The sequence below is a fragment of the Cynocephalus volans genome, chromosome 2 (assembly GCF_027409185.1).
Source record: "Cynocephalus volans isolate mCynVol1 chromosome 2, mCynVol1.pri, whole genome shotgun sequence".
In the NCBI taxonomy this organism is placed as follows: Eukaryota; Metazoa; Chordata; class Mammalia; order Dermoptera; family Cynocephalidae; genus Cynocephalus; species Cynocephalus volans.
In genome coordinates this window covers 140,898,433-140,926,411 of record NC_084461.1, presented here as the reverse complement: position 1 = coordinate 140,926,411, position 27,979 = coordinate 140,898,433, and the positions used below count along the sequence as shown (strand labels likewise).

Sequence of the window (27,979 nt, the reverse complement as noted above, 5' to 3'; positions counted from 1 at the left end):
ACAATTCAGCTAGAGAAGGGAGAACTCACATGGGCAGGAAAGACTGTTATGGGGATGAAGGACAGATCGTTACTCTGCTTGGCTTAGGAAACTACAGGGGGATAGATGTCAGTTCATATCTAAAGGAAGAACTTCCTTCACCCACCTGTGGTTGATTTTTAATTTTTTAATAGGAAAGTATTATTGCATTACAGAGCAGAACGTGGCAGAATTATGAAAATAAAGCACATATCCTCCATTCTTCCCCACTGCCTCTTCCACTCCCTATAGGTTAACTCTTTGAAGTTCCTATTCATTCATTCAAAAAATATTTCCTGAAGGCCTGCTGTGCACCAGGCTTGGTTCTAGTTGCTGTGGATATCAGGGTGAACACAACAGTCTGAGACTCTGTCCTCCTGGGGCTTATATTTAGGTGGGAGAGACAGACAATAAAGGAGACAAATAAATACAGAATATAACGTGGAGAGTGTTGTGCAGAGAAGTGGAGGAGGAGTAGGGGCTGGAGCATTCTGGGGTGGTCAGGGAAGGCCTTTCTACAGGGCCTTCTGACATTATGAAGGCTTGAATGGAGTGAGGGAGTGACCGAGCTTGTGAAACATTCTCTCTCCACGCCCCCCTTTCCTCTTTCATTTTTCTCCCAGAAATGGTGCCATACAGTACATACTATCCTACAACTTGTTTCTCTCAATTCACAAGATAATGTCGACTTCTTCCAATTATAGTGCCTCAAACCCCACCTTCATTGTTTTTGATGCTGCACAGAATTCCATGTATATATGTATATGTATACACATATGTACATATCCATATGTATGTGTAGACATATGTATATATACATACACTATTTTGTAGCCACTGAGGTGATACTCAGAAGCCTGAGTATCACATCTTGGGAACGCATTGACTGTGTGATGCAGTGACGTGACCCAAGAAACAGAAAACCTGTTGGGGTATTTTTCAATGCTTTGCATAAAGCTATTTCCTTTTTATGAGTTAAGTGACCTCCAGCACCTTTATTCTTTTTTCTCTTACTTTCTTAATTCTCCGTTTTGTTTTTATTCTGTCCTTCCTTCTTTCCTTCTGTTCTTTGCATCTGTCTGTTTCCTTGGGTCCCTTGGGACACAGCATAGAGGCATGATTAAATTCATCTAGCTGATCTCTGGGGCATTTTTATCTTAAGGAGATGAGGACTGTGTTAAGCCAAAGGACAAATCTCAGGCCTAGTGTGGTACTTGCTTGGGGGAGGTGGTTTAGTGTATGGGTTGGGTCAGCTTGGCTTCCTTTATCTGTCACCCTCTTATTCTCCTGGATTGCATTTTTCTCCCTAGTACTTAACAGTCATCCGTAAAGTCATTCATTCAATCATCCATCCATCCATTCATTCATTGATTCATTCAATCTTTGAGCTTTTGTAGTCTATCTCAGGCCTTATGCTACTCATTAGGTAAGTGAAATTGACAGTTTCTTCCTTCATGAAGCATATGGGTTAGAGGGAGAGGAGGATGGGAGAGGGGAGGAAGATAGTAGCCAAAAATACACAAATATATACTTAACAATATAATTTGCATCATGTTAAGTGCCCTAAAAGAAAAAAAAAAAAAAAAAAAACAGGAGGAAACTCATTTAGATTAAGGGCGGATGTCAAGGCAAAGCTCTTTGAGGAAGGAGTGTGTAGGTTGAACTCTGGGAAAGGGGTTGGAGGAGGAGCAGACCAGGCAGAGAGGCCCAACTGTGCCTGGGCCTGAGGTCAGATTGAGTGTGGCACATCAGAGGGGTTAAACTGGCCAGTGAGGCTGGAGCTTGGCAAGTTGGAGGAAAGAGGCAGGAGGTTGGGGGGTGGTCTGGCATCATGTCATGTCATGGATTTATTCTAAGTGTAGTGGGAAGCTATGAAATGGTCTTGGGTAGTGAACTGACACAGTCTCATTGACATGGCTGTTGCAAGGGGTCAGAGTGGAGCCAGTGATACCAGGTGAGAGGCCACTGCAGGTGTCCAAGTGAGAATGTGACTTGGATGAAGATGGTGGCAGTGAGGAGGGAGAGAATCAGCTAGGCTTGAGATGTAGATTCCTGTCCACAATTATCATCAAGCAAGTTGAAAGAGTTTCTGGAGAGCATTTCATCAGGCAGGACTGTGGTGAGGGTGCGGCCACCAGGGACTTGCTTTGCCCAGTTGTTTTGAAAAAGAAATTGGAGGAGAAATAGGCCTTCCCATCCATCAGTTTTCCTTCCTTGCTAAAGGGGACTTGGGCTCTGTCAGTGGGTTGCTTTTGGAGACCTGCTGCCTCTGCAAAGCACAAGACGGGTTTGCTCAGAGTTGGAGGAGGAGGAGGAGGCTGGAGGAGGTAGACACAGGGAGTGATAGTGATGAGCCTTTGGTAGGGCCAGTTGCAGAGCCCAGGCTTTACACCCTGGTCACACTGAATCTGTGCCAGTGCACTTAGAGGTGGGTGCTACAATCACCCCATTTTACAAATAAGGAAACTAAGACTCTCTGAGTTGGAGACCATGCTCCAAGTGACGCAGATAGTGTTCTTAACTACTGTGCTATTCTGGCAAGTCTGTGAAATGGAGGTATAAGGGAGAAGAGTTCAGGGATGATGAACTTCAGTTAAAAAAAACTTTTTTTGCATGCTTTCCCACTGCTTGCACTTCCCATTCCCTTGTTTCTTTATCTGTCTCTTAGGTATCAGGATACTTTGGGCTTTCTATCCTAAAAGTACTGGTACAGCACAACTCAGACATGGAGGAAATCATTTCCTCTGAATCCGAAAGGGAAAGGCTATAAGGTGAATGGAGAGATTATTAGCTGAGGCTTTTATAAAAACGATACTGTTCTTACCATTGCTTTCTGGAGATAGCAGAGACAAACAGAATTAGCACCAAGTTTGGAAGCTGAATGTCTTCTCCGAGATATAGTTACAGCAAGGAAAGAGACTTCCCAATTTTGGTGAAAGACTCCCTATGCAGAAATATATTTCTGGGTCCTGGAAAAGAAGTTCAATGTTTGGTTCCTTCCAACAGCTCTCTAAATATAGGCTGTGTGATTCACTAAGTTGCAATCGTGTGTGTGTGTGTGTGTGTGTATGTGTGTGTGTACATGTGCATGTGTAAGAGAAGAGAAAAGTGCATATTTTATTTGTGGTGCATAGTAAAGTATGACCCTTGGATTACCTTTCCACCTTCTTGACTGATCAAATATGTGCTTTTATAGTGTGCCCCTGGTATAGATCAGCAAGTGAACACATTTTTTTACTTGCAAACAAGTCTCAGATGGATAGTTTTCTGTTGACCGTGGGTACTTTTCAAAAACACAAATTTTTCACTCTTTTAGAAGCATCTCAGTTTATTAAAAACTGGCAGCCTTAAGGTCACAACTGGGGTGGGATTTTAGTGGCGGGTGCTTTTCTTGCTCATGGCTTTTTTTTTCTCTGACCTAATAAAGAACGTCCATGGACAGGGCTGTACTAACCGTTGTATCCACTGGCCATAATGCTCCCAGAAAACTTAAGCAGTGACCAGTACAGGCCATAAGAGTCAGAGAAACGTGAATCTCCACTTTCTTTGCTCTTGCATCTTCCATGTCTTAATTATAGTGTTTTACCTTTTTTATGAAGATGGTTTAAAGCAAACAGTTATAGCTTTAGGATTTTTGGAAAAGGCTATGGTTGAAGGAAATACCACCAATAAAGAGAAAGAGGAAGAAAAAGGAATCCATTTAATACAAAATGACTGGAGGGGGAGAAATCACTCATACCTCATTATTGATGCGTTCCACACAATTAGTGTGATCTTGAGGGAAGAACGTTTGAGCCACCCACAATTCTGAATATTCTCATTGGATAGATGTAATAATAATGCACTTCACAGTGAACTCTCCCAACACTGCGGGCAGTGGTGGGGAGACCCCATCTTAGGGCTGTCAATTGTGGCTCTGGGAGAGCCTCTCTCCCTCCCTCTTTCTTTCAGCAGGGAGAGGTTAAGCCTGGCCATTAACCCATAGGTGACCCAAATAGAATTTTCTGTCCCAGGGATCCGTTGATTGCCAGGTATGGCTTTGTGGTAATTCTAGCATTTGCAACCCAGCAATTTGAACCTTCTGTCTGCCTAAATGATGATTTTACATTGTAATGGTTGTACTAAATCCTTTTGCTTTTGCTCCATAGCCGCTGTTGTGACAAGAAAAGCTGTGGCAACCGAAATGAGACTCCCTCAGATCCAGTGATAATTGACAGGTAGGGACCACTCTTCTTTCACTGGATTCTTGTTCCTCATTATAATGAAACACCTGCCCTGTGTCGCTCATGGGCGAGGGTTAGGAATGTATGGGGCTGAAATTTGCCTGTTGGTCATGACTTAAGCTGCGCCGAGCGATTGCAATTCCTGGGAAAGCCGTATGGAATGTTCTTTTGGAGGCCTGTTTCTTGAATTGCTCCGGTTTTGTGTCTGATTCATGCTCCTAAAGGAATATTTTTTTCTTTCCTGACTTTCTGTGGCTTGGTCCTCATGCTGTGCCAGGAAGCTTCAGAAATAAAATAATAATAGTTTGTGATTTATGAAATGTGGTTGGGTGCTTATAAATATTTAACTTTTATTTGAAAAATGTTTGAATCATTATCACTTTTAGCTACAGTAGTTCTGTTGGACGTAATCCATCTACATTTTAAGGTTTTATTTATGCATAAAAAGCAGTTTAAAGAGATCTGTGAACCAAGATTTTCTACTGTTACTTCCCGAGTTTGATTGCAGCTCATACTGTATTGTAAGTTGATTAATTTATCCTGCTTGTCTTAATTATTGTGTTTTTAAACAGATCCATATTACTAATCTGACATGACCAAGTAAATCACTGTAGAACAATAAATCTGTTTTAGCTGTTCAGTGCAATTTCGAGTCAGTATGTGCACACATTATGCAAAGTCTGATTCCAAATATTCATTTTACATTTTAATTATTGAAATTCATTGTATGGAAACATGTATGATAAACCATTTGTTACATAGCATTACTCACTGAGAGTTAAATGGCCTGGAAGGTTTATAGGTACTGTCAATTGTCAGCTAGGAAAAGAGCTAGCGTTCTTTAGCTGGAAAAAGAGTCTTGCGAGTAAGACCGATTGATCCCTCACTGAAGAAATCAACAGCCAACAGAAGTCCCTTTTTGGGTTTTGGTAATATTGATTTTTGGCAACAATAACAACAACCAAAAAAGCCTGTCTTTTCAACCCTTCACCTTTTTTGGGCTTGGTTTATCATTTTCAGTTAACAACCACAAAAAAAATAGGGTGTTTACTTTGCTTCATTATAGTCAAAAGATTGATTGTTGATTTTGACCTATGCTATTCTTCAGGCTTAAAACCAATATTGATTGCCAAGAAGCTTTATAGAGGTTACATTTCAATCAGATATTTCAATTAAATATCTCTCACTAATATTTACTAAAAATATGTATTTTTGTTTGATATAAGAGTATTAACATATTTAATTCAAAATTAAAAGATACAAAAGTTTAATGTACAGTGATATTGTGTGCTGCCTATAGAATTAGGACAGCAGGTTTATCTGAGAATAGATATGTCATTCATATAATTGCTTTTTCTGCAATAGAAGATAAAAGTCTTCAAATGAATAAGGTCAAAAAATACATATTACCTTTATGCTGTTCATTTCATTTAAATATGCCTCTTTAAAATACCATTTGTTTTAAGCAAGTTTTTCTTATTCTATTAAAAAGAAAATGTTCTTATCAAAGGACTAGCCCGAATATTCCCCCAAACTTTGAAACTATAAGTGTTTATTCTTCCACACAGTTCCTTTTGGTTTAGATGATGACACAAAACTTACTTTGCCACCCGCAATGAAAACACTTTTTTTTTTTTGCTTGTGAATGGGTTAGGCTTTTAAGTTCTTCGTTTGGTTTTAAGCTGTGACTCTGATATAGAAGGTTGATATGACTGTGGTTTGAATAACATTTGATTTTGACCTGTTCCTGTGGGTTGTGATGGCATAAGAAACTCGACTCAGCAGCGCTGTAATTAGCCCAGCCCGTGTTTTTGAAACAGGATTGTGTTACCTGGATTGCATTAGTGTGGCTTCTATTGTTGCCGCCTTGCATCTGTCCCAGTAGGGTACTTAAAACCTTTTCTTGGCTGGGAGAGTTCAAACAATTTAGGCAAAATAAGTATGCACTTTATGCTGTTGGTGGCTTTAGTGATATTATTCATGACGTTTATCCTTTTCATTTTTCCCTTTTTGGTTTGACAAAGTAGAAAACAGTGTGTAGCCAACCTTGGTCTCTTAAGACAGGAGTACTTTAAAAAAACGGCTGAAACATGGTGTATGTGCACAAGTCCCAACATATGTTTATTTGCTGGCTGTTGCCACTGCCTTCCATGAACTCTGTCTTTATGCAGAGATGCCAGTTGATATGCAAAACCTCATTTAGCTATTTTTATTTGCATCTGAGTTTTCAGAATTTATTTTTCCTTCAGTCTGCCAAAGGTCTTAAAAGCTCCAGTCCTATCTGTGCTGATATGTGAAACTTTCATTTTTAATAATGAGAGAAGAGAATAACAACAAGAAAAGAACTTATGTAAAGAAGGGCAAGATAGAAAAGATTTTTCAATTTTGTAAAATTGCTGCAAAGGAAAAAAAATTATGGCCACCGTGTTTGAATTTCATAGTTTCCAATTTGATTCTATATTACTGATTGCATAATATCTGTGTTACGTGCTTAGAGTTTGATTTGCTTTCAGATTTATGGATATGAATCCTTAAATATTTTGTAAAAATAGGCTATGGGGCCTGCATTCAGTAGCAATATTAACTGCTTTTGCAAGATGCATACAATATGCAATTATAGAGCTGAGGGTACAAGCAATTGTCGTGTTAGGATTTAGCATAGTTTTAACGCACAGTCAACTTTTCAGCACCAATAATTTTTAGCTCCCTTTGCTTGTCCTTCGGAATTTGGAAGAACATTGCTATTTTTATCAGTCAAAAGACTTTTAGCAATGGTTATTCAGAAAAACTATTTATAGGATAGATAGAAGAAGCTTTCTGGTCATATGGCAGTGGTGCGGGGCAAGCTATTTCTGTGTTAAATTTTAGCTGTATTATTTTCTGCCAGTGATTTGGGAACATCAGCTTGGCATGTTTTATCAAAAAAGTGGAATTAACAAAATCTGCAGTTGCATACTGTGATTTAGGGAATGGGTTTCTACATCATTCTAATGGTGTGCAACAAAGTAAGAAAACTGTGACTCAAATTCTTTTCACAATCATGACAATTTGTCTTCATTTCAAAAAAAGTTTATAGAAAAATTGCTGTAAATGTAGTAGGTACACACCTGTAGTTGACTGCCAGGTTATATTTCTGCCTGATGCCAAATAGCTTAAGAAGCACAAAACCCAGTTTGTGCCCAATGATCCAGGTCTTTGGGCTGTGTAGACATGGGAAAAGTCACATGTGTTATGTTTAATAGCTGATGACCAGGAACTAATAACAGCAAATTTCATTATCAGTGAAGTAAAAGGCTATGTGTGGTAATTATTGTTAAAGTAAAAAGCAAAAAATGACTTTCAGTTATTGGATTAAGGTGAGGATTGATTTAACATATTCATACAGTAACTCATATTTGAATTTAAAAGGTTTGCAATAAACTTCGTGTTTAGAAATTGAATAAATTGTAGTTTTATTACCACATTGGATAGCCTCGTGTCCTAACCTTTTTCCTTGGAGTTATCTTAGTTCAATAAATAAAACCTCATTAGACAATTCCCATTTCAACAAGTTTATTAAATTTTGCAGGAGTAATTAGCATAAGCTGTGCTAATTTTTCTGGAAGACTAATGAGGGAGGTTCTTAATTAGGTTTACTTTGTAAGAATCAGAAAAGATGATAATGACAAAAGTCACATAGGGTAGTCTGAACTGGAACCCAGTTTTCCTGCATCTATAAAAAAATCTTCCATTTTCTATACAGAAATTTCTTTTTTAATGCTTGAGCTGAGTATATTAAGGGTTCAAATTGTTATTCCATATCTAGTTAGTTAGTATTATCATCCATCCTTGATTTGCTTCACTAAACTCTTTAATTTCCTAAACTATCTTTGAGTAATGATGTGGATGAATACAGACAGTCTTACAAAAACATTTTTTCCTCCAAATTATACTGTAGGGTTCCTTTCACACAGAGCCCTGAATTCTGCTTAGATTTGTGTTGTTTACTTCCGGAAGGTGGGATGGGGGCAGTTCAATATTTGTTTGTTTGTTTTTTCAACTTAGGATTACTGTGATTGATAAAATAGATCACTGAGTAAGAGGAGACAATAAGAGCTCAGTTTTTCATTACCTTTAGCTGTGGATCCTTAGCTGTTAACGAGTGGAATTAAAAAAAAAATAGATAGAAATAATAAAGGCTGAAATTTCTTCTCAAATTATGTCATATGAATTTATTTATTTAATTAAAGAAAAATTTTTGGGGGGCAGCTGACCTGTATGGGGATCTGAACCCTTGACCTTGGTGCTATAACACCATGCCATAACCAACTGAGCTAATTGGCCAGACCTTGTATAAATTAGATGTAGTTTTTTCAGGGTACAGCATAGCTCAAGTAACCTGCAAGATTTGGGTTCCTCAAAGTCAATATTTAGAACACAATTTTTATTATTATTTATTTATTTTTTTTTTATGGTGGCTGGCCAGCATGGGGACCTGAATCCTTAACCCCGGTGTTACAAGGCGGTGCTCTAACCAACTGAGCTAACTGGCCAGCCCAAAACAATTTTTAAAGCCTGTCAACTTACATACCTCTAAAGATTTCGGGTTTGCTTATCGTAGCTTTAACATATTTGCCATGTCTTTCTTTTCCATTTATAAGAATTCTTGTATCTATGTTTATTGCTATGGGATGTAGGGCTTGACATGTGACATTAAAAAAAAAAATACACAAATTTTGTAACGTGAAAAATCTAGTCTGTTTAGAATTATTTCAGTACTTACCCAAGTGTCTTCTAAAAAGGAAAAAGGAGCCTATATTTGTTTTTCCCCGAATTGTCTACAGAGCTTCCACATCCAGGTCACTTTCATTTAGGTAATACTTGGGTTTGTTTTACGATTATTGTCTGAAATAGAATGCTCAGTAATAAAAATATTAGAATGCTCATTTTGCCTGTTGATTTTATGTGATGTACATCATATGAATAGAAGAGTTTAACCATGTTAGGGTTGTTCAGAGAGACAATTTTATTGAAGAATTCATTCTTCATCTAAGAGGTATAAATGCTGTGCTAAAACTTTTCAGAAAAGTGCAGTGTTGTCATATCACCAAGCTAATTTTCTTTATTAAATCAACCCCAATGTATTTATATCACATATACATCCATCTATATAATAGGGAAATAATAGTAAAACTATAGAATTAGGAGATTACATACTTATTATATATATAATTATATATATATTTTATATATACACTTTTTTTTACCATTGTGTGGAGTGGGGTATAATAGGTATTATCCAAAGATTATAAAGGCATCAAGTCACCTCAACAATAAATAACTTTCTTCTGCCTTTTATCATCAGAGCTAAATCTCAAAATTCGTTAACATTTTCTTTTTTTCTTCCATAAAAAAGTCCTCAGATCACAGGAACATAAACATATGCTTTTATTAAAGATGCAAATGAGGCTTGTAGTCAGTTTCATAACTTCGTCTCACTGTCCTTTCAACTCTTATTATTTTGGTCTTCATCCAGTTTTGAGAAGGACCAACCACCAAATATAATCATCTTGCTGTACACAAATGGCGGTCTGGGGCATGAAGAACCAGAGGTGTAGGTGCATTTTTCAGAGCTCTGATAAACCTTTTGTAACACCTGATTTCCTAACCTTGAATCCTTGAATAAAATAAAAGGAGGAGGAATTCACTGTTTAAAATTGCCCCAGGCAGGATAATTGCTGCCCTTTTGGTTGGTTTGAGAGGTTTGCTTTTTTTCAAAAGTGAAAAGCCAACATCGACACTTAGTGTGAATTTGTGATTGTTTATTAACCCTAGGGTATTTAAACATTTGTTTTCTCAGTGGGAATTCTTATGTGATTATTAGCAATGAAACTTATGTGAGTATCGTTCTAAATTTTATCACATATCAGATGATATTGTTCTGAATATATATGAGATAAGCCCTATACATTTGTGTGCAGTTTGCTACTGTGATAAGAAAATAACTAATATAATAAGCTAATAACAGTCTATATTCCATTTGCTATCAGCTATTCCCAAATATACAACCAGGATACATTAAAATGCATTTCAAATATGCTGACAATATATCATAATGCAAAGTACTTTTACATGATATAATACTGTTGCAGACACTGTATAATGAACAACAGTAGTTTTCCTGTAAAGGAAATATTGGCAGTAACTTCCAAGAAATGTATTTAATAGAGCTTTGAAGAATCAACAGAGTGTATGTGTAACGTAGCCTGGGTGTCATCTCATGGTGAGGGTTTTTATTCCATGTCATCATAACTTTGCTTTTGTAACAGTTCTGAAAAAATACAGAAAAGCAGTACAAAGTCCAACTTTGCATAGTCAGTTTGTGATGAGAATATATCACTATATTAAACATGCTTTTACTTTTCTGAAAGAAGTTGCTTAGAATGGAGAAAACTCTCCATTGATAAATTCCCTTACTTCCACCTATAGCCAGTACCTGACCGAACTCTCTAATAAAAATTGACCAGATTTTAAAAACTCCATTTAGAGGTTCCTGCATAAAGAGGTGGTATTTTGATCATTTTAATTTGCATGAGATGTTATCTGAAACAGGCTACTAATTCTTCCTTCTCATCCATACCCCCTCCATCCCATCCCTTTCGTTACAAATTGTGTAACTATATACAGTCCAGGACAATATAAAAGTGACATCAATACTCCTTTTGCAATCAATGAAATATGGTGAACAGTACAGGATTGTCTTTGGTTGCTTGTTGCCTTTAAAGATGTGGTTAGATGAAGATAAATCTCCCTTGCAAACTATTTCTCCAGTTACAACCCTTTGTCCAGAAGCAAATGAAAGTTTTAACATTACAGTACTTATTATAATAGAATTTTAATTGCCCTAATCCTGCTAAAAGTGTGAAGCTGAGTGTGCATGTGTGTGTGTGCATGCGGGTGTGTCTGTTCACACACATATTCTTCATGGGGAGGGGAGTTAAGCCAAAAACAACAATAAAAAAACAACAAAAAACTCTCATATTTTCCATGGTAGGAGGGCACATATGTTAAATGAAGCAAACTTAATGAAACTGATTTTGGGGAAGAACATACCATTGGCATTTTATCCATGTGATACGTATTCCACCTTCAGTCGGAACAGAGTGGTCTTTAGTGTGCTTTGGGAATTTTTATTTTTGAAGGTGACACGCTTGGTTCCAGATCCAAACATGCCCCAAAACCCTACTTGTATTGACTTAACTAGACAAGTTGGCAAATTATATAGCTTAATCCCACACAATAACCCCCAGAATGGCACTCAGTAACTATACCATCCTGCTAACTGTTTGAGGCACAATAGTTTTGTAATATAATATAAAGTAATAGTGTTAGCCAACACATCTTTAATAAGATATTGTTCGTGCCTTTGCCATATGCTACAGAGCAGCCTCTCACTCGGTGGGCCTTTTGATTCCTCTCAATAAGATTATTTCAAATACTCTAATCCTGAATCATTGACATGAATACAAAAGCCTAGTGACATCTAATAGATGCCTCTTAGCTTTGCTTTTCCTCTTGTTCCTTTCCTTTTTCTTCTCTTTTTACCTGACAAAAAGCTTATAGACACTTGGGCTCTGTCTCTCAGTAGCAGCATGGGGGGCTCCTCATGAAATATAAAGGAGGAAAAAGGACTGACAGAGGCCCGATAAGCTACAGAGTGAAGGGCCATAGATTAAAAGTAAATGCCAGTAAATCCTACCCTGTACACTCACTTGTTCTTTTATTGTTTTCTTTAACACTTTCAGTGCCGGCACAGGGGGAAAAGAGAAAATAGTAATCAAACCATGCATGTGCATTTCTAATGTGGACACACTTACTATACATATTTTATAGGGCTTTGATAAGATTCTCAAATTTTGGTTTACGTAAAGGTTGTGATGGTGATTTAAAAAAAATGTCCTTTTAATCAATATCAAGAATCCCTCAAGAACTTTTTTGCTCATTTGCTGCTCAATTGACAAAATATTGATACTGTGTGTGGCTAGGAAGAGCCCCTCTGTGGGGTGTGAACACCGGGGGCTCAGGACACGACATTTTCAAGGTTGAAATAACTCATTTTTTTGAATCAATGAATTGAAAATGATCAAAGTGGAATGTTAGGATATTTGTTTCATGATATTAGCTGTTTCTTTTTCATATGGCTTTGCTCCTTGCTAGTGACCCGAATACTCTGCCTGCGCTGGAGGGTGCACTCTGCTTTAGATGATGGTGGTGCACACCGAGGAGCTAGGAGCACAGCTGGATAACTTTCCTAATGGCCAAAAGGTTGTCTCTGCTTTCCAAAGCAACCATGATTTCACTAAAGCTCTTTTGTATCCCATCTGAATATGAGATAATCATGCTACTTGCAATTTCTTTATTATTGTTCAATAGATAAACTACTGGGATTTTTTCCCTCCTGTCTTTAATATGCTTCCCATTCATTCATATTTTGATCTGTTAGTAACATCTTAAAATATCCTTTTTAATAGTTTTGGATGTACTATTGGCTGAAATTTCCTCACAACATGGAAAGTTAGTTTGAAGAACTCTAGACCTGCATCAGGTTTGGACACACACACACACACACACACACACACACACACACACACACACACGTTACAAAGACAAAAGAAAGATGGAAGGTGAGCAGTCTCTTTTCATTGATTAGAAAGTTCTGTAGAAAAGAAAGTTTGTAGGAGTTCATCTGGTTATCTTTAAAGCTATTACCAACAGGGTCAAAAACCTGTTTCTCTATACAGTATTGGTGTTTTCTTAAAGTTAGATTCTAATCTCAGGTGTATGGTGTATATCTCAGAATATCGTCCAAAATATGAAGCCCTTCTTCCTGTGGTCCAGGAGTGGGAGAGCCCTGTTCTGGCTGTCCCTATGTTCTTATATAGACCAGCACTCGAACCCTGCCCTATGAGCACCTTAAAACGAAACAAACAAAATCCCCTACCACTGTGAGTCTAATGGCAACCTACATCTGAATGGTACTTGCAAAGTTTTACAGGACTTTAAGGTGTAATATTTCAGAGAATTCTGTTTGCACAATTGTGAGGGCATAAACTGACTCCATTTGACAGATCTGTGAACTGATTTTTTCAGGATTGGAGGTATAACAGGGACAGAGACAGGCATGATTCCTGGCCTCATGGAGCTTTCTCAGTGACTCAGAATTGACCAAAATGAAAAGAAAAAGAAAAGAATAAATTGGAATAGTAAGTGTAAACAAAAAATATATTGATTTAAAAAAAAACAGAAGAATGCTATTTTAGACTGGGATCATGATGAAGAGGAAAAATAATCCCGGGGTTGAAGTTGCTGTTTATCTCATACCCAGTGGTATTAACTTGGGCAAGCTCCATGGCTCTATTGCACTCCTCTGAGGCCGTCTACACATGGGTTAAGATCATAGGCAGTGGAGTCAGACTGCCTGGGATCACATCCCAGCCTGCCAGTGCTGTGGGACTGTGGGCAGTTTAACTTCCCTAAGCCCCAGTTCCTTCATCTATAAGACGAGAATAAGAGTAGTATTTCCTACTTTACTATGTGGTTCCTACGTTATTATGGGTGTCATGAGAAATAAGTAGATAACACATGGAGAGTACTTAGCACGATGCCTGGCACATAATACATACTCAGTATAAGGTGGCTGTTATTTTTAAAATAAAGTCTGGAATGAAGAGATGTGTAAGACCATTTCCAGCTATGGAATTCTAATTTTAGTCCCTTGTGGTATTGCTGCACACAGCGAGGCAGATGAACTCTTTAGGAGGTAGACTGTAAGCCTAAGAGGGCAGTGACTGTGCTCAGGTTGGTTGCTGCGGTACCCCCCAGCACCCTGCACAGTGCCTCCCTGTGAGTAAAAAGTGCTTAGGGTATGTTTTTGTGAAATAAAGAATGAAAGGAGCTAGAAATGCAGTTGTCGAATTACGTGGTCTCATCTCTCTGCTTAGAGACAGGTTTGTTATAACTACACAATAAAGTGAAACGGCACTGCCATTAAAGAGTGATGAGAAACAGCAAATGCAAGATAAAATATTAAATTTGTTACACTTAAAAATGTTAATCTTCACACGATTACCATGCAAATCTCCTCATTGCCTAACTATTTAATTGATCAAGTAAATCACAGAGCAGACAAGTAAGTGAAAAACCCGGCTGTTGACATTCTTACAAAGCACATTTCAAGAATATAATCTGTTAACCAGTATAAAGATTACACACAATAATGTGAATAAAAACAAAACAAAACAAATAAACACATATATGTCACATCATTTGCAAGTCATAAGATTTCAGAGAATTTGGGGGAAAGCATGATTTTTGTAGGGCAACTTGGTGATCTCCCATCATTATGTCAAATGTGAAAACAGTGTTAGGATAACCCACGTTTAAGTAGCACCTTTGTTTTATATAAGTTAGAAGACCTAAGAATTCACCATTTTTTCTTTCAGGCAGGTATAGTTTTGACATGCCACTCTGATGATTGAAGGGTTAATGAATACTCATTTTTCCCCCCATCCTCCTGTCCCCCACCCCCAATCCCATCATGTGCCTGGTTGACTCTGAAAGAAGGGGCTTCACGTTGCCCGTAGGGCATCCCTTTCCCAGCCTTCTCCAAGGCCACCTGGGCAGATGGGAGCTCGCCTTCTGTCCTTAGGACACAAAATCCAATCAGGCGCCCGGTCTGCCAGTCTCTGTGACCAGCGAGCTGGGAAGAAGGAGGAGAAGCAGAGGCCACTCACATTTGATAGGCTGCTGCTTTGTGGCTTTAGGGGGCTCCGGTGTCTACTCGAGGAAGGAAGTTCTCCCTTATTTTCAAGATAAGGTGTCATTCATGAGAGCAATGTGCTGAACTAATCAGGTTAATTGAGAGGCCCTGAATCGTCCTCACTGAGCCCAGCTCTTCTTCCTGTTATAGGCAGATAGCACAGACAGACAGATTACACATATTTTAGTTTTTTCCTCTAAAGCTCATGAAATCTGTAGGCAGGCAGGGAACGTAGGTTCAGCCGAATGTCACTCAGGCTATTTGAGCACGGGTTCTTACTGTAGAACAGCGTAGTATTAAAAATAAAATAAAATACAATGAGGTAACAAGCTTTCTTCCAGATTGAAAGACGAGTGCCTTGGGACGCCTGGTACCTTCTTTGTTTTTTCTTAACGTTAAAATAATTTCAGTGTTTCATGTCAGCCAGGAAAGACTGTTGGTTCAAGAATCCAGATAGATTCCTCTCTGGCTATTTTATTTAAGATTGAAACTTAAAAAAAAAAAAAAAATCTCACTGTGTGTGTCATCAGTGACAAGTAGCTTCTCGAGCCATGTTTCGATTCTTCGGCTTCCGAGCCGGACACTGGGGGCTGCGGCCCTGACTCATCGCATCCCCGGCCTCCCTCTGGAGCAGCCGCCGGGAGACGAGGCAGAGCTGGTTCAAGTGAGTTCCCTGAAGGGCGGTGGCTCTTCCTCCGTCTTCTTCCACTCAAGATGATTTGTCGTAGTTTAATTTTAAACACGATCATTTGACTATTCTTTCTGTCTACCCCACCTCTTCCCCCCTTTTTTCTTGGAAGTTCCAGGAATGACTTTAATTATCTCCACAATCAAATTCTCGTTGCTGCCTCTGTGAAAGTGTGTAGTCATAGATTGCAGGGATTATTTTCTTTAGCACTTGGGGATAGAGAAACCGGTTGTTTCAAAATGAGAACCAGCTGGTTCCACAGAGCCCTCATTTAATGGGGAGCCACTTCGTACACAAAGCCTTCGCTCAGGTCGGTCATTACGGCAAACCCCAAATCAGCAGTGTTTGGTCTATCACCCTTTATTAAATGTAGAGCGAGGAATGATTTAGCCGATATTGTAATAATAATAATAATAATAATAATAATAATAATAATAATAATAACAACAACAACAACAACAACAACAACAGCAATAATTTAAAAAACACACCCTGCATCTTTAATTTTGCTTTAGCTGAACACTCAGGTTTGGAAGGAACATTCTTAAACTTCTTCCTATGGTAATTGTAATCATAGACCTAGTTTACTACTGCTCTCTCATAGATGGCTGAGAGTGTGTGTGTGTGTGTGTGTGTGTGTGTGTGTGTGTAGGTGTGTGTAGCTTTAACCCTCCCTAAATCTAGAAAATAAAATTAAGCTCATCTTTCAACATAATCTTTTATCTGACAAGCACAGTAGATAGCTGAAAGGTGGATAGCTAAGTTGTGGGTCCCATTAAAAGAACCAATTGGAGGGCAAAGATACTGCTATTATCAAACATCTTTTATGCCGTCCTGTAAAATAAAGACGAGGGTGATATACCAACATATATTTTGCTGTCTTTCTAGCTTGTAGAAATTGGTTTGTTGTCATACCCTGTTAATTTCTAGCAGCACCAAATTCAATTTGAAATGAGGAGAGTATTTTCACTATTTGACGGTACAAAATACTTTTGAAGCATGCAAAGAAAGAAAAAATAGCATAAAAGACACATAAAACCATAGTAAATAGTCAGTCGGGAGAATGATTTGTTTTTAGAATCCAGGTTGCATTTTTATAAGATAAATAAATTTTTGGGATGCAACATTCATTAAATAAGGGGTTGAAGGATAAAAAACCACAGAGTTTCAAAAGTGTAGTTTAACCAAATTTTATCTTACAAATGTGAGAGATTACTTTGCATTACTAATAAAAATACGTGGCTAATTTTTTTATTATGACATTCTTTTTTACACTGACATCACAATCATTTGAAAAAAGGGTGAAGATTTAGAAATCTATTTTCACAGAGAGTTTGATCAATAAACTGAGCGCTGGGTACATGTGCTTTTAATTATTTTTATTTTTAGGATTTCCATATTGAAACATGGTTTGGGAAAATCTTATCTAAAGATTTTTTTGTTTGTTTACTAACTACTTTGATTATGTAATGTCTCTTTAGTTCAAACTGTAATCTGATTGTATATTTCCTGTATCTATATTTTTAAAAATTCTGTGAGTTTTTTAATATAAAAAACAAATAACTGTTATATTTCTAGTCACTCAAATTTGAACTGAATTTTACTTCCTGTTTCAAAGGTCAAGGCAGGCTGACCTCAACAGCAGTGTGGAGGCTGCTGAATTATTCATATCATTGACTTTGTGTCAGCTTCCACATTTGTGGAGAGGGATGTTTTATTCATTTATCTCATTTAGGGTTCTTCTCTGCACCTGTTTCTACCATTAAGTACCCTGTAATTTGCATTTGATGCTAATTTAGTTTCATATCAGCCTAGTCCCCCCTTGTTAATTTAATTTTCTAAGACCCTTTTCATTATAGTAGAACTGTTTTCCTCTTTAAAGCAAACATCTATACAAGTAATTGTATAAACTGCCTTTTAAATAATATCTTTTAGAAGATTCCATCGTTTAATTCCTTAATTCCTATAATTAGCCATGGTTTGATTAATGTTTCAAAGGGTTAAATTAAAATGCAGAATTACTCAAATGCATACTTGAATAATTTCTTATATATAGCAGTGTTAGCGTTTTGGTGCTCTTCCTGATAATTCTCAGAACAGTATGTCCTAACAGCAGTAATTTTCTTTACTTAGAGTGCTGTTTAGTTTACTAATAGTAGTTTCTTTCAAATCACTCTGCTCTCGATATTACTTGTGAAATGTTAGTTTTTTCTTTCATCAAATTGCTGATAGGCAGTGACTTAAAAATGTTTCTGCAACATTAATAATGACACCCCAAATAATCAGGGCAGAATTAGGTCCAATTCCTTGGTATGTCATGGAAGTTTGTTATAATAAATTTCAGGAAACTATGTTACATTATATGTCTATTTCTCTTCTTACTGATTCCTTTATTTTTGTTTGCTGCTCAGAGTAGATTGCATAGGAATTCGTCAGCTTCCCAGACGTGGTTTTAGCCAGCTTTGGTTTGCGTCTATGGGCACCCATTGGGCTACTATTGCCATTCAGATGTTGTACAAATTCAGAGAAAGTTGTCTGAGAAGCCCTGATTGAAATGGTGACTACCTTGGTAGGAGTGGCCACGTCCCTGGAATGTCAGGGATCTGGTGGTCATGAGAACTAGCAACTTGTATAAACCAGGTATGTAGGCCCTCTGATTGTTGGGAAAAGAATTCTACTTCTCTCCTCTCCCTGAAACTTTGCAGGGTGTTTGACACAAATGAGTCATTATTCCTTATAGGCTCTCTTAGTGGAGGGAATTTAAAACAGGGGTATGAATTACGAATTCAAGTTCCAAGGTACGTGGAAACTAATGAGAAAGAAAGTTGTGACTGTGGCTGAATATCACTAAGAAATTAGCCCAGGCTCTACCATGACCCTCATTTCCACTGCTGTGGATTAGTTTGATCTGCTGTTTTTATTCTTGCAGTTGCTTTGGGTTTCCAGGAGTATCTCAGTTCTATTGAAACTGGAGTTTGAAGGTGGCTTCTCTTGTTCTTTCAGTTGTAAATGATTCCTGGGGACTCCCACACACAACTTTGTCACTGTGGGAATGTGAAAGGGAATCTTCAGATTCTCTAGTGGGCAGCTTCCCTTGTCCAGTTTCAGGGTGGAGCCAGCCATGGACTGGATGCTTCCCAAAGGTCCCCTTCAGCTGGGAACTTCTCTAGTATACCCCCTCACAGTGAGTTTTTTGCATCCTATAGTTTATTAAGCTAGCTTTATGCTTCTGCTGATGGGCCTAAAACAATGTGAGAGTTTTCAGGGATGAAATATGGGATCTTTATTCGTTAACAAAACATTTACTTACTGATTCTCACCCCCACCCCCACCCCCATGTAGATATTCTTTTTAGTTTGGGCATGTCTGTGAGCTGCACCAGAAAAGTCTCCTTGAGGTTTTATTAAACAGCCAGGTTTAAACACAATAAGCAATATTTGCAGAGCCCTTAAGAATGCAGAAAAGGTTTTCCCTCTCAATTCTGGATGAAGCGTGGAGTTCCACTGTCAGGATCTCATCCCTTTAGCTAAGAACTTTTGATCTTTACTAAGATATCTGTACTTTACAGGCTGGTTGGTTAGCTCAGTTGATTATAGTGCAGCCTTGTAATGCCGAGGTCACAGGTTCAGATCCCCCAACAGGCCACCTGCCCCCTTTCCTCCCCAGAAAAGACACACATAACTCAGGAAAGGCTAATACCTTAGTTATATTAATGAACACCTTAGTTATATCACTCATATACCCCTAAGAAGGAAGGAAATAAAGATCTTACATGGGTTTGGCTCTTTTTAGTTTGCAGAGCTCTTTGACCTACAGTGTTTTTGGTTTCCATGACAACACTGTCAAATAGGTAGGGTTTTTTTTTTTTTTTTTAATACCCATTCCACGGATATGAAAAATAAGTAGTTTAGCTTAATAAAGTGAATAAATAATCTAGCTAGGTCTCAAAGGCAGGTTTTCTGAAGAATCTAGGTTCTGGTAGGAACAGACCAGGTTTGCATTTGAGCTGAATGACTCTCAGAGATTACAGTCCAGTCCCTTCATTTTACAGATATGAAAGGTGAGGCCCAGGGAAGCACAACACCATTGCCCAAAGATCTAATTAGCCTCAGAGCCAGGACCATAAGCCAAGTCTCTGGGTCTGACGCCAGTGGCTTTTCTGCTACTACTCTGGGTCATCTGGGTCCGGCTCTACTATCCATTTCATCTTGTGTGAAATCAGCCTCAGGAAAGGGTACAACTTGTATTTTCTGGGTTTGGGTCCAAGGAAACCCCTGAGTTCTGTATCTCTAACAAGGCCTAGCATTGTGCACTGAACACGAGTTAAATTGTATCTAAGAAATTCTAACAGTCATGGGGAGGAGGAAGCTACAGAATATCCCATCATAAAATATTTACTTTTAGAAACTCACATATATCATTTATTTGCAACTACGCTTGTTCATACTATGTCATAACACTGCGCAAAAAATTTCAATTTTTATTTTTATTCGTCAGAGGTATTTCATAAACAGTCATCTTTCAGTAGGAATTTTATAAAAGTTCTTTCTATCCCAGACATCTCCTCGTGAGCAGTTGTCTCTATTATCTTTCTCTGCAAGATACTGACATGCATAAATATTGAACTTGGCAATTTTCAAAGTAAGTCCTAATTTAAAAGATTATCTTTTATTTAAATGTAAACAAATTTAATAAACTTTCCCTTCCAAAAATAATAATAAAGGAAATGAGGCATTGTTGTAGAATATAATTCTGAAAAAATCATAGCAGAAGGGAAAAAAAGTACACTGTCCTTCCACCTACTCAAAACCACTTTTGTGTACAGTTTTGCTAAGCCTGAGAGGGTTTGTCACACCTTTTAAATTGCCAAGGAAAGGCAGAAGTCATGGGAGAAATTATTAGCCCCTGGCATACTCTCAAGCTGAATTGCAGGAGAATGATTCCAGTAGGCAAAGGAAAGCTGGTAAGCTGGGGTGGGGGGAGGTGGGAGTCGGCAGCTACTGTACTTTTTCAGGATGTGGGACAAAGGAGGAAACAACAATTATCTCAGCCTCTGAATTATATGCCTATCTGGCTTGCCTAAAAAGATTGGGCTGATTTGGAAAAATTGAGATTTTCCATCTTGGTTCAAAGATGTGACTGAATGTAGTCAGGACCCTAGTCTTTCTTCCCTGCATCCGTCCACCATCTGGTCGTTTAGGGCCAATGCCCTAATTTTAAAAAAGTAGAATTTTGAATTTATATATCTTCTTTTCTTTACCCTTCCCAAATTGTCATAAACCATTCAACAAGTTGAATTCCCTTGTGCTCCCAAATATTTTGATGTTGGAGCCCAGAAAGAATAATTCTGTTAAATCTATAAAAAATTGTATCATGATGGGCTATGCTTTTGTTTGGAAACCATTGTTTTCATTCACAGGTGATGAGGATAGCACCTGTTGAGTTCATTGACCTCAAATAGGAGAAATAAAGGAACCAGCATGTTTATTCAATAGATGTTCATGAAGCATTTACTGTATAAAATAAATAGTAGTCCTTCCCAGGCCACTGTCCCACCTCTAACATAAGATTTAGAATAATTCATTACTTGTCAGATTCAGTGTAGGTTAATGCCCTACTATGCTGATTTTCAATCTTCATGATACTGTTACCTCCATTATGAACCCAAATTCGAGAATATCCTTCTGTTAAGGAGCAAGCATGCTTTGATTCTATTATAAGCCTGAGAAGTTAATATGCTTATTCTGAAGTTGGATTTTTCATTTATAATGCAAATGAGAAGCAACCTGGTATAGAATTCTGAACTAGGACACAGGAGACCTGGTTTTTAATACTGCTTCTGCTTTATTTAGATATGTGAGCCTCAGTAAGTATCTTAACTTCTCTGGGTTTCAGTTTTCCTATTTATAAAATAAGAGAATTGGACACTTAGGATCTTTAAGGTTCCCTCTCTCTCTCAATGATTTAAATCCTCTATACTCCTATAAATCTGGTCAGCTCCTGTATCTAACCTTGTACAGTATTCTATTATTAAACATTTGCTTGAGCAGCATGCACTATAAGGTAAATAGCAACCTCACAGTTGGAACTAAACAACCAGCAATATTCTCAACCAACATTCACTCCTCTTCATTGACTTGCCCAAGGTATCAGCTAGGTAATAAGAGGATAAGGCAGTAAGCACAGCCCACATCTATTTCTAAGATCTACCTTAAGGCAGGGGGCTATTGGGCAAGATCATTAGATGATGTACCTTACTGTACAAGTCTAAATGAGTTGGTATATTTAAATTTATTGGTAGCATAACTTGGGCAAGATGGGGAAGGGGTCTAGTAAAAAGAAAATTGTAAGCCTGTAAAATGTGAGGCATGTGGATCAATACATTTGTCTATGAGAGATAGTTAGAGATAGTAACCTCAAAAACCTGTTGACAGAGTTACCTATGTAACATCTCAGATTCCTCTGGTTTAGACTTGTCTTCTAGATGAAGCAGACTAAATGTTGATATATGGGGAAATATGTGCTAAATAATTATTTATTGTCCACATATCCACTTTGTTTCTGTACTTTTGGGGTGGACAACTCCCTTTACGGCCAAATAACTCTGAGTATCTTTAGAATGAAGCTATGAAATTATATGCTTTTCTAGTATCCTGTGCTTGTGTGTGACAATACAGTATATATTCCTTAAGCTTAAAGAAATCAGAATTTCGAAAAATTTCGAGAACTTTTTTTTTTGGTATGTGCAGAGATGAGAGACTGAGAAACAACATCTGTTTTAAAAATATCCATATTTTTAAAATTCCAAATTCTCCAGTCCTTAAATATAAACATAGTATTTTGACAGATGCCCAAAGAAACAAAACTGTAAGTCTCATGGATAATGATTTTCTGATAATCCCAGGTAAAGAATAGGCCCTTTCAGAATTTCCTGTTTTTTGTTTGCTTTCCTTCATTTCTGATTTTCTGTCTAATAAACCTTTACTTTAAGCGGGATCAAGTGTTAAAACTAACTACAGAGCTAACGTAAAGAACATTAATTCTATAGAAATGCCCTTTAAAAACCCAAAGAAATAAGTCTGTTAAAAGAAATCCATATGTCTCTGGAATTTTTATTTAAGTTTATATTAGCAATAATGACCTTGGTTCCAGGGAATTCAGTAACGATTAATGACCAGCAAGGGGTCACTGGCCCTGTGGTGCTTTGGGCCAACTACCCCTTCCAGCATGGACAAGAGCTGGCCATTTATCCCAAAGAAGTGCCCCGGGGTGAGGTCCTTATCCTCTTGCCATCTGATTGCAATTTAACCTCAGCTTTAAAGGGCCCTTAGGAGCAAAGATACAATGGGTTGTGCTTTCAGTATTTTATGGAGTTTATTTTTGCTATGCAATGCATAATTGAGTATCTTCAGATAGAGTTGTCAAAATAAAGTTGATAATTACGTTCCTTTCATTCTGGGGTACATCTACTCATTTTATGTCTGCATATCCATGTAGATGCTTATACTCACATTCCTGTGTCTGGGAGGTGTGCGTGTGCGTGTGCGTGTGCCTGTGCGTGCGTGTGTGTGTGTGTGTGCGCGTGTGTGTATGAGAGACAGAGACAGAAGCAGAAAGAGAGAGAGAGAGAGAAACAGGTTAAAACACTCAATCCCAAATAAACAGAATAAATTGAATTTGGGTTATAGAAACTTCAGTCACATTAGTTTGACTTGCAGCTTAGCAAGGATGTAGTTCTGTGATATGTAAAATAAGGGGCTAGAGGCAAAGTAAAATTAGTCTTTTCCTGGATTATAGATGACTGGAGTGGCATTGTAACTGGCATTGGTGTGTTTGCATGTTCTATGTGTTATTGCTTTAATTACTGTAAGTACTGCTGCTGATGATAATAATAGCTAACATTTGTTAAGCCACATATTTGCTACGTATTCTCGTATTCTCATTTAGTCCTTACAACAGCTGTGCTAGGTGAGTGTTCTTATTTCCCCCATTTTACAGATGAGGAAACTTGGGCTTCTGGAGGTTAAATAACTTGCCCATGGTCAACATGGCTATTAAATAGTGGAGCTGGGATGCCAACCCTGCCCTGTCCCACCCCCTGAAGTTCAGGATCTCGATCATGACACTGTCCTGCCTCTATTTAAAAACTAACATTTCCATTTTCTGAGTGCAGCCTTTAATATATTCATTTAGGCAAATTTCCATCCTTTGCCGGCCTAATCGCTATTCCTTTTGTTGGTCATTGCTCCCCTGGGCTTCCCTCAAACATGGTCAGAGGTGCCCCGGACTTTTTAAAGATGGAAGAAAGGCCACATGGCCCTGCATAATTTGACCAAGACAAGCTGTGCAGTTGGTTGTCTCATTTAAATTACAACCACAGAAAAGATGTGCCAGGCTTCACTGACACAAAGCTAAGGGCAGGAACACGAAACTGTTTCCTGAACCTGCCCTGGGTTACTGCCAAAGGTAAGCAGCCTCGCTCAGTAGGGTCTCACAGACCACTGAGGAGGCAGCGAGCTTCACTAAAACAATTATCCCTCCCCATGCCGCTCCTGAAGGTTGCGACTCCAAATTCTCAGGGTAAAGGATCTGCCTTTCTCTTAATTCCAGCTTGGAATGGCTGACCTAGGCAGGAGCTTGAAGACAATTCACTTGCAAGTTAGGGAGAAAAACAAAGGTGTAGGATTTAGAAGACGGGTGTTGCAAAGGATCCTCTTGACAGGACATGGCTCAGATTTAGAGAAACCTCAAACTGATTTGCTGAGGGATGAACAACAAACCTTGTAACCACAGACCAGGCTTCCAGGAGGTATTCATGAGACCTGACAAGCTTACTTAAAGTATAGAATCTGGTACAAAGTTTCATGTGTGTATTTTTGCTGTGGATTTTTTCTACATCTTTTGGAATGGAGTCTGAAAGTCCAAAGGGTAGTTTTCACATGCAATTATTTTATTTTTTTGCTTTGAGGTAGTTAGGAGCTTTTCTGGGGCTTGCAAAGCAATCAACATATGCCTACATGACATACACTTTCCTCTGTTTTGGTGGAATTCTTAGATTGCATATTTTTTCTCTGTTAAATAATTTTTAACATCGTTTATTTTGTTGTCTATCCCATCTTTTCAAAACCGCATTCATGGTACATGCTATCCAAATAAGGTTTGGTTTCATGAAAATTATTATGTCTTTCTGAAACAAACACATAAAACCTGCCAGAAAAGTCATAATGGTGATTTTTTTTTCTTTTGCATGTGAGTGTATTATGAACCTGTATGTGTGTGCACCAGCACCATGTAGGTTTGTGTAAACATACGAGTGGTTATCAAAACTTTCATGGAAAGATTCGTATTATCCTTTGATTCCATTTGCTATGAACTTTTTGAAGTACCCTCATATGTACATAATATGACTTTTCTACTGCACCTATTAATGGCAAAAGAAAATACTTTAAGCTGGTTGGGTTTTTAATAAATTATGATAAAAGGGAGGTGGCGGAGATGACTTTACTCCCCTTTACAGAGAAAAGAAAATTATGACAAAATTAATGAGGACAAACTTCATGCCTTGGCTGCGAATGTGACCGTGCCCAACTGCAGATCGGGCTGTGCTGCGCTGGGCTGGGCTGGGACCGAGGCCCGCGGAGCGGGAACACACCGCTTCTCGCCCCCCCCCCTTCTGAATGCCTCTCAGTAGTGGCATTGTGGGGACTCATGAATTACTTCTTACAGTCGGGGCTCCTTGCTATAAATCCAGCCGTGGTGCCGAGCGCACTGTGGGCAGTGGAGCACCGAGCGGGAGCAGGCGGTGTTTGTGTTGTTGTTAGCGACACGTAGCGAGCTCCTCCTAGGCGGAAAGGCCCCGGCTCCAGGTTGTCGCCAGTGAAAGCCGAAACACGAGTCGCACATGTGGAGCGGGAGCCGGCGGCAGCCTGGGGGCGGGGGTAGGGGTGGCTGGGGGAAGGGAGCTCGGCCTGCGGCGGGGCCCAGCGCCCACCCGGGGGCTTGTTTGGCGGGCGGGAGTGGGGAAGAAGGAGTAGGGTGAGAGCAAAAAAAATAGCTGCAGGGCGACTAGGAAAAGCATGCCCTGACCTCTAAATGTAACGCGCCTCCCAGCGACAAGTCACTTCTTGTATGAATATTCGAGAGAATATTAAAAAATGTACCCTTTTGTGGTGGTCTTGATATTCCTTGTCTGTCTCTGGGTGGGTTTTATGTGATCCGGTTGGTTAGGAGATGTCTCCTTTCCCTTTAAGAGGTAAAAACATGAAAAAAATGTAAATGTAGGGACTTTAACACTTCCCCCTTTTCTAACATTCATATAATTGCTGTTAAGCCACATTGAAAACCCTGGGGCCTGGTGTTCACCAGGGTAAAGTTACATTTCACAAGCAGAAAATTGACTCACCACTTAGGAAAATTGGCTACCAATTATGTGTCAAAGGCTCTAAAGTCAGACCTGAGGTTTTCTTTTTGCCAGAATGTGGAATTAAAAGGAGCACAGGCACCCAGGTTTGTCCCCCCCCCCCCCTTTTCTCCTGGGAGTGACTTCGTGCTCGCCGCTGAGTTTCCGAGTTTCCTTCCGAGGCTTCTGGGCCCTGGCCAGGAAGGAGGGCTCCTGGCCATGGAGGGCCCAGGGGGGCTAAAAGGAGGAACGAAGTTGATCAATAGTATGAAATTAGTTCATGCACAAGTATGTTAAACATATGCTTATGGAACGTGGGGAGAAAGTCACTCTTGCCCTAGTGAAGTTGACCGGAGGTCTGAGAGCTGTGACTGAGGCTTGTGGGACCAAGGGGAGCTGGAGAAAGGAAGAGGTGCTGAAGCCTAAGCCGCAAAAGTCAGGGACATCTGCTGTATCTGGTGACATGGTTGTTATGCCCACACTATGTGCAGGGCCTGTTCTGGAAACTTATTGATCCTTCCTGTTGTAAGAGAAGCCACGTGGGCTGGAGAGGAAACCAGTCCCAGGCGGGAGGATCAATGGTTGTGGGTAGGGGACGTGAGAGGTGGAAGGCAGGAGAGAGAATGGGAAGAAAGAGAGAGACAGGGATACAGAGCCACAGAGACAGGGCAGAGGCAGAGCAGTGGGGGAGGGGAGGGAGAGAGAGAAAGCAAGGATGGAGGAGAGAGTGCGTGCAGGAGGAGATGGGGACAGGGAAGGGGGAGAGACAGAACACATCTTTTGTCCCTACCACCCCACCCCTCCTCTGCCACTGTCCCCTGTTTCTTCTGTGTCATTCCTTCCTCTCTTCCAAGGCCTGCTTTCTGCTCCTGTAGGAGTGGCTTAGCCCAGGTTTTATTTTTAATGCCTTGAAATTAAACCTTATTTAGTACTTCATTTTCTGCCTCTAGAGGGAGAGAAAGAGAAAGTGTTAGGACCTGTCAAATTGAGTGAATTTGCTGTGCTGTGTTGGAGAGAGAGAGTTTTTCAGGATGACCAGAATGCAAAATCATACTGGAGATGATCCCAAGATAAGCACCCCTCCCAGCAACAGGATGTGATTTGTAATAATTTCAGTGAGAAAAACAATCCTCATTTTTGCCTCCTGGGAAATCTTGGGCTAACTATTTCTGTTTGATTCTAACTTCGGATAATTTCCAGAGTTCTCAAGGACCAACTATCTTAAATTCTCAATGATTTTGACAGAGAAGACTATTTTGTCTAAGAGACAGCAATTCTGGGGCTGAATCTCACCCAAAATATCTAATTTCAGTTTAGTCCTGGCTTCTTAGCTGGAACAAAGAGAAGAAAGAAAGAATTTATGTTTCGCAGAATATTCAGTTCACTTCAAAGTCGTTATTGGGTTAAAACATCTGTGTGTGTGAGTTTTTCCGTATTTAGCAGTTCAGAATGCATGGAAGCTAACATTTTTCTAATCAAGACTCAAACATTTTGAGGGGATTTTTTTCCGTCCATCATCCTACATTTAAGAGGTATTTTCTAGTTTTAAGACTATTTTCTAGTTTTAAGAATCTCACAGACTCCCTCAAGCGATGCTTAATTAGAGAAACCTTCTGTCCAGTAAGTATTTTCTTAAATGTATAATTGATTGTGCGAGGAAGGAAGACCGTCAGGAGTGGAAATCACACATCATTTCATTATTAATGGCAGTGTGTAAATAAGATACAGACTTTGTCATGCTAATGGATAGCTGAGTATGTTTAACTTTAAATCAGAAACTTTTTTTTTTTTTTTTTTCTGTTCTGGGATCATATTAGGAAGTTTACGTAGCATTTAATATATTGATAAATATG

At 38.9% G+C, this 27,979-nt stretch overlaps 1 protein-coding gene across 13 annotated transcripts in view; it reads left to right on the top strand.

Moving 5' to 3' along the window:
• The window catches only part of EBF1 (EBF transcription factor 1), a 378,728-nt gene that overhangs the window by 20,193 nt on the left and 330,556 nt on the right, over positions 1–27,979 (top strand). For 12 of the 13 annotated variants that reach the window (XM_063085520.1, XM_063085516.1, XM_063085512.1 and 9 more), the window contains exon 6: positions 4,167–4,235. The exons of the other annotated variant lie outside the window; for it this stretch is intronic. In XM_063085520.1, coding sequence (XP_062941590.1) covers positions 4,167–4,235 — 69 coding nt within the window. The remainder of the gene's footprint in view (positions 1–4,166; positions 4,236–27,979) is intronic. 13 annotated transcript variants of the gene reach the window in all.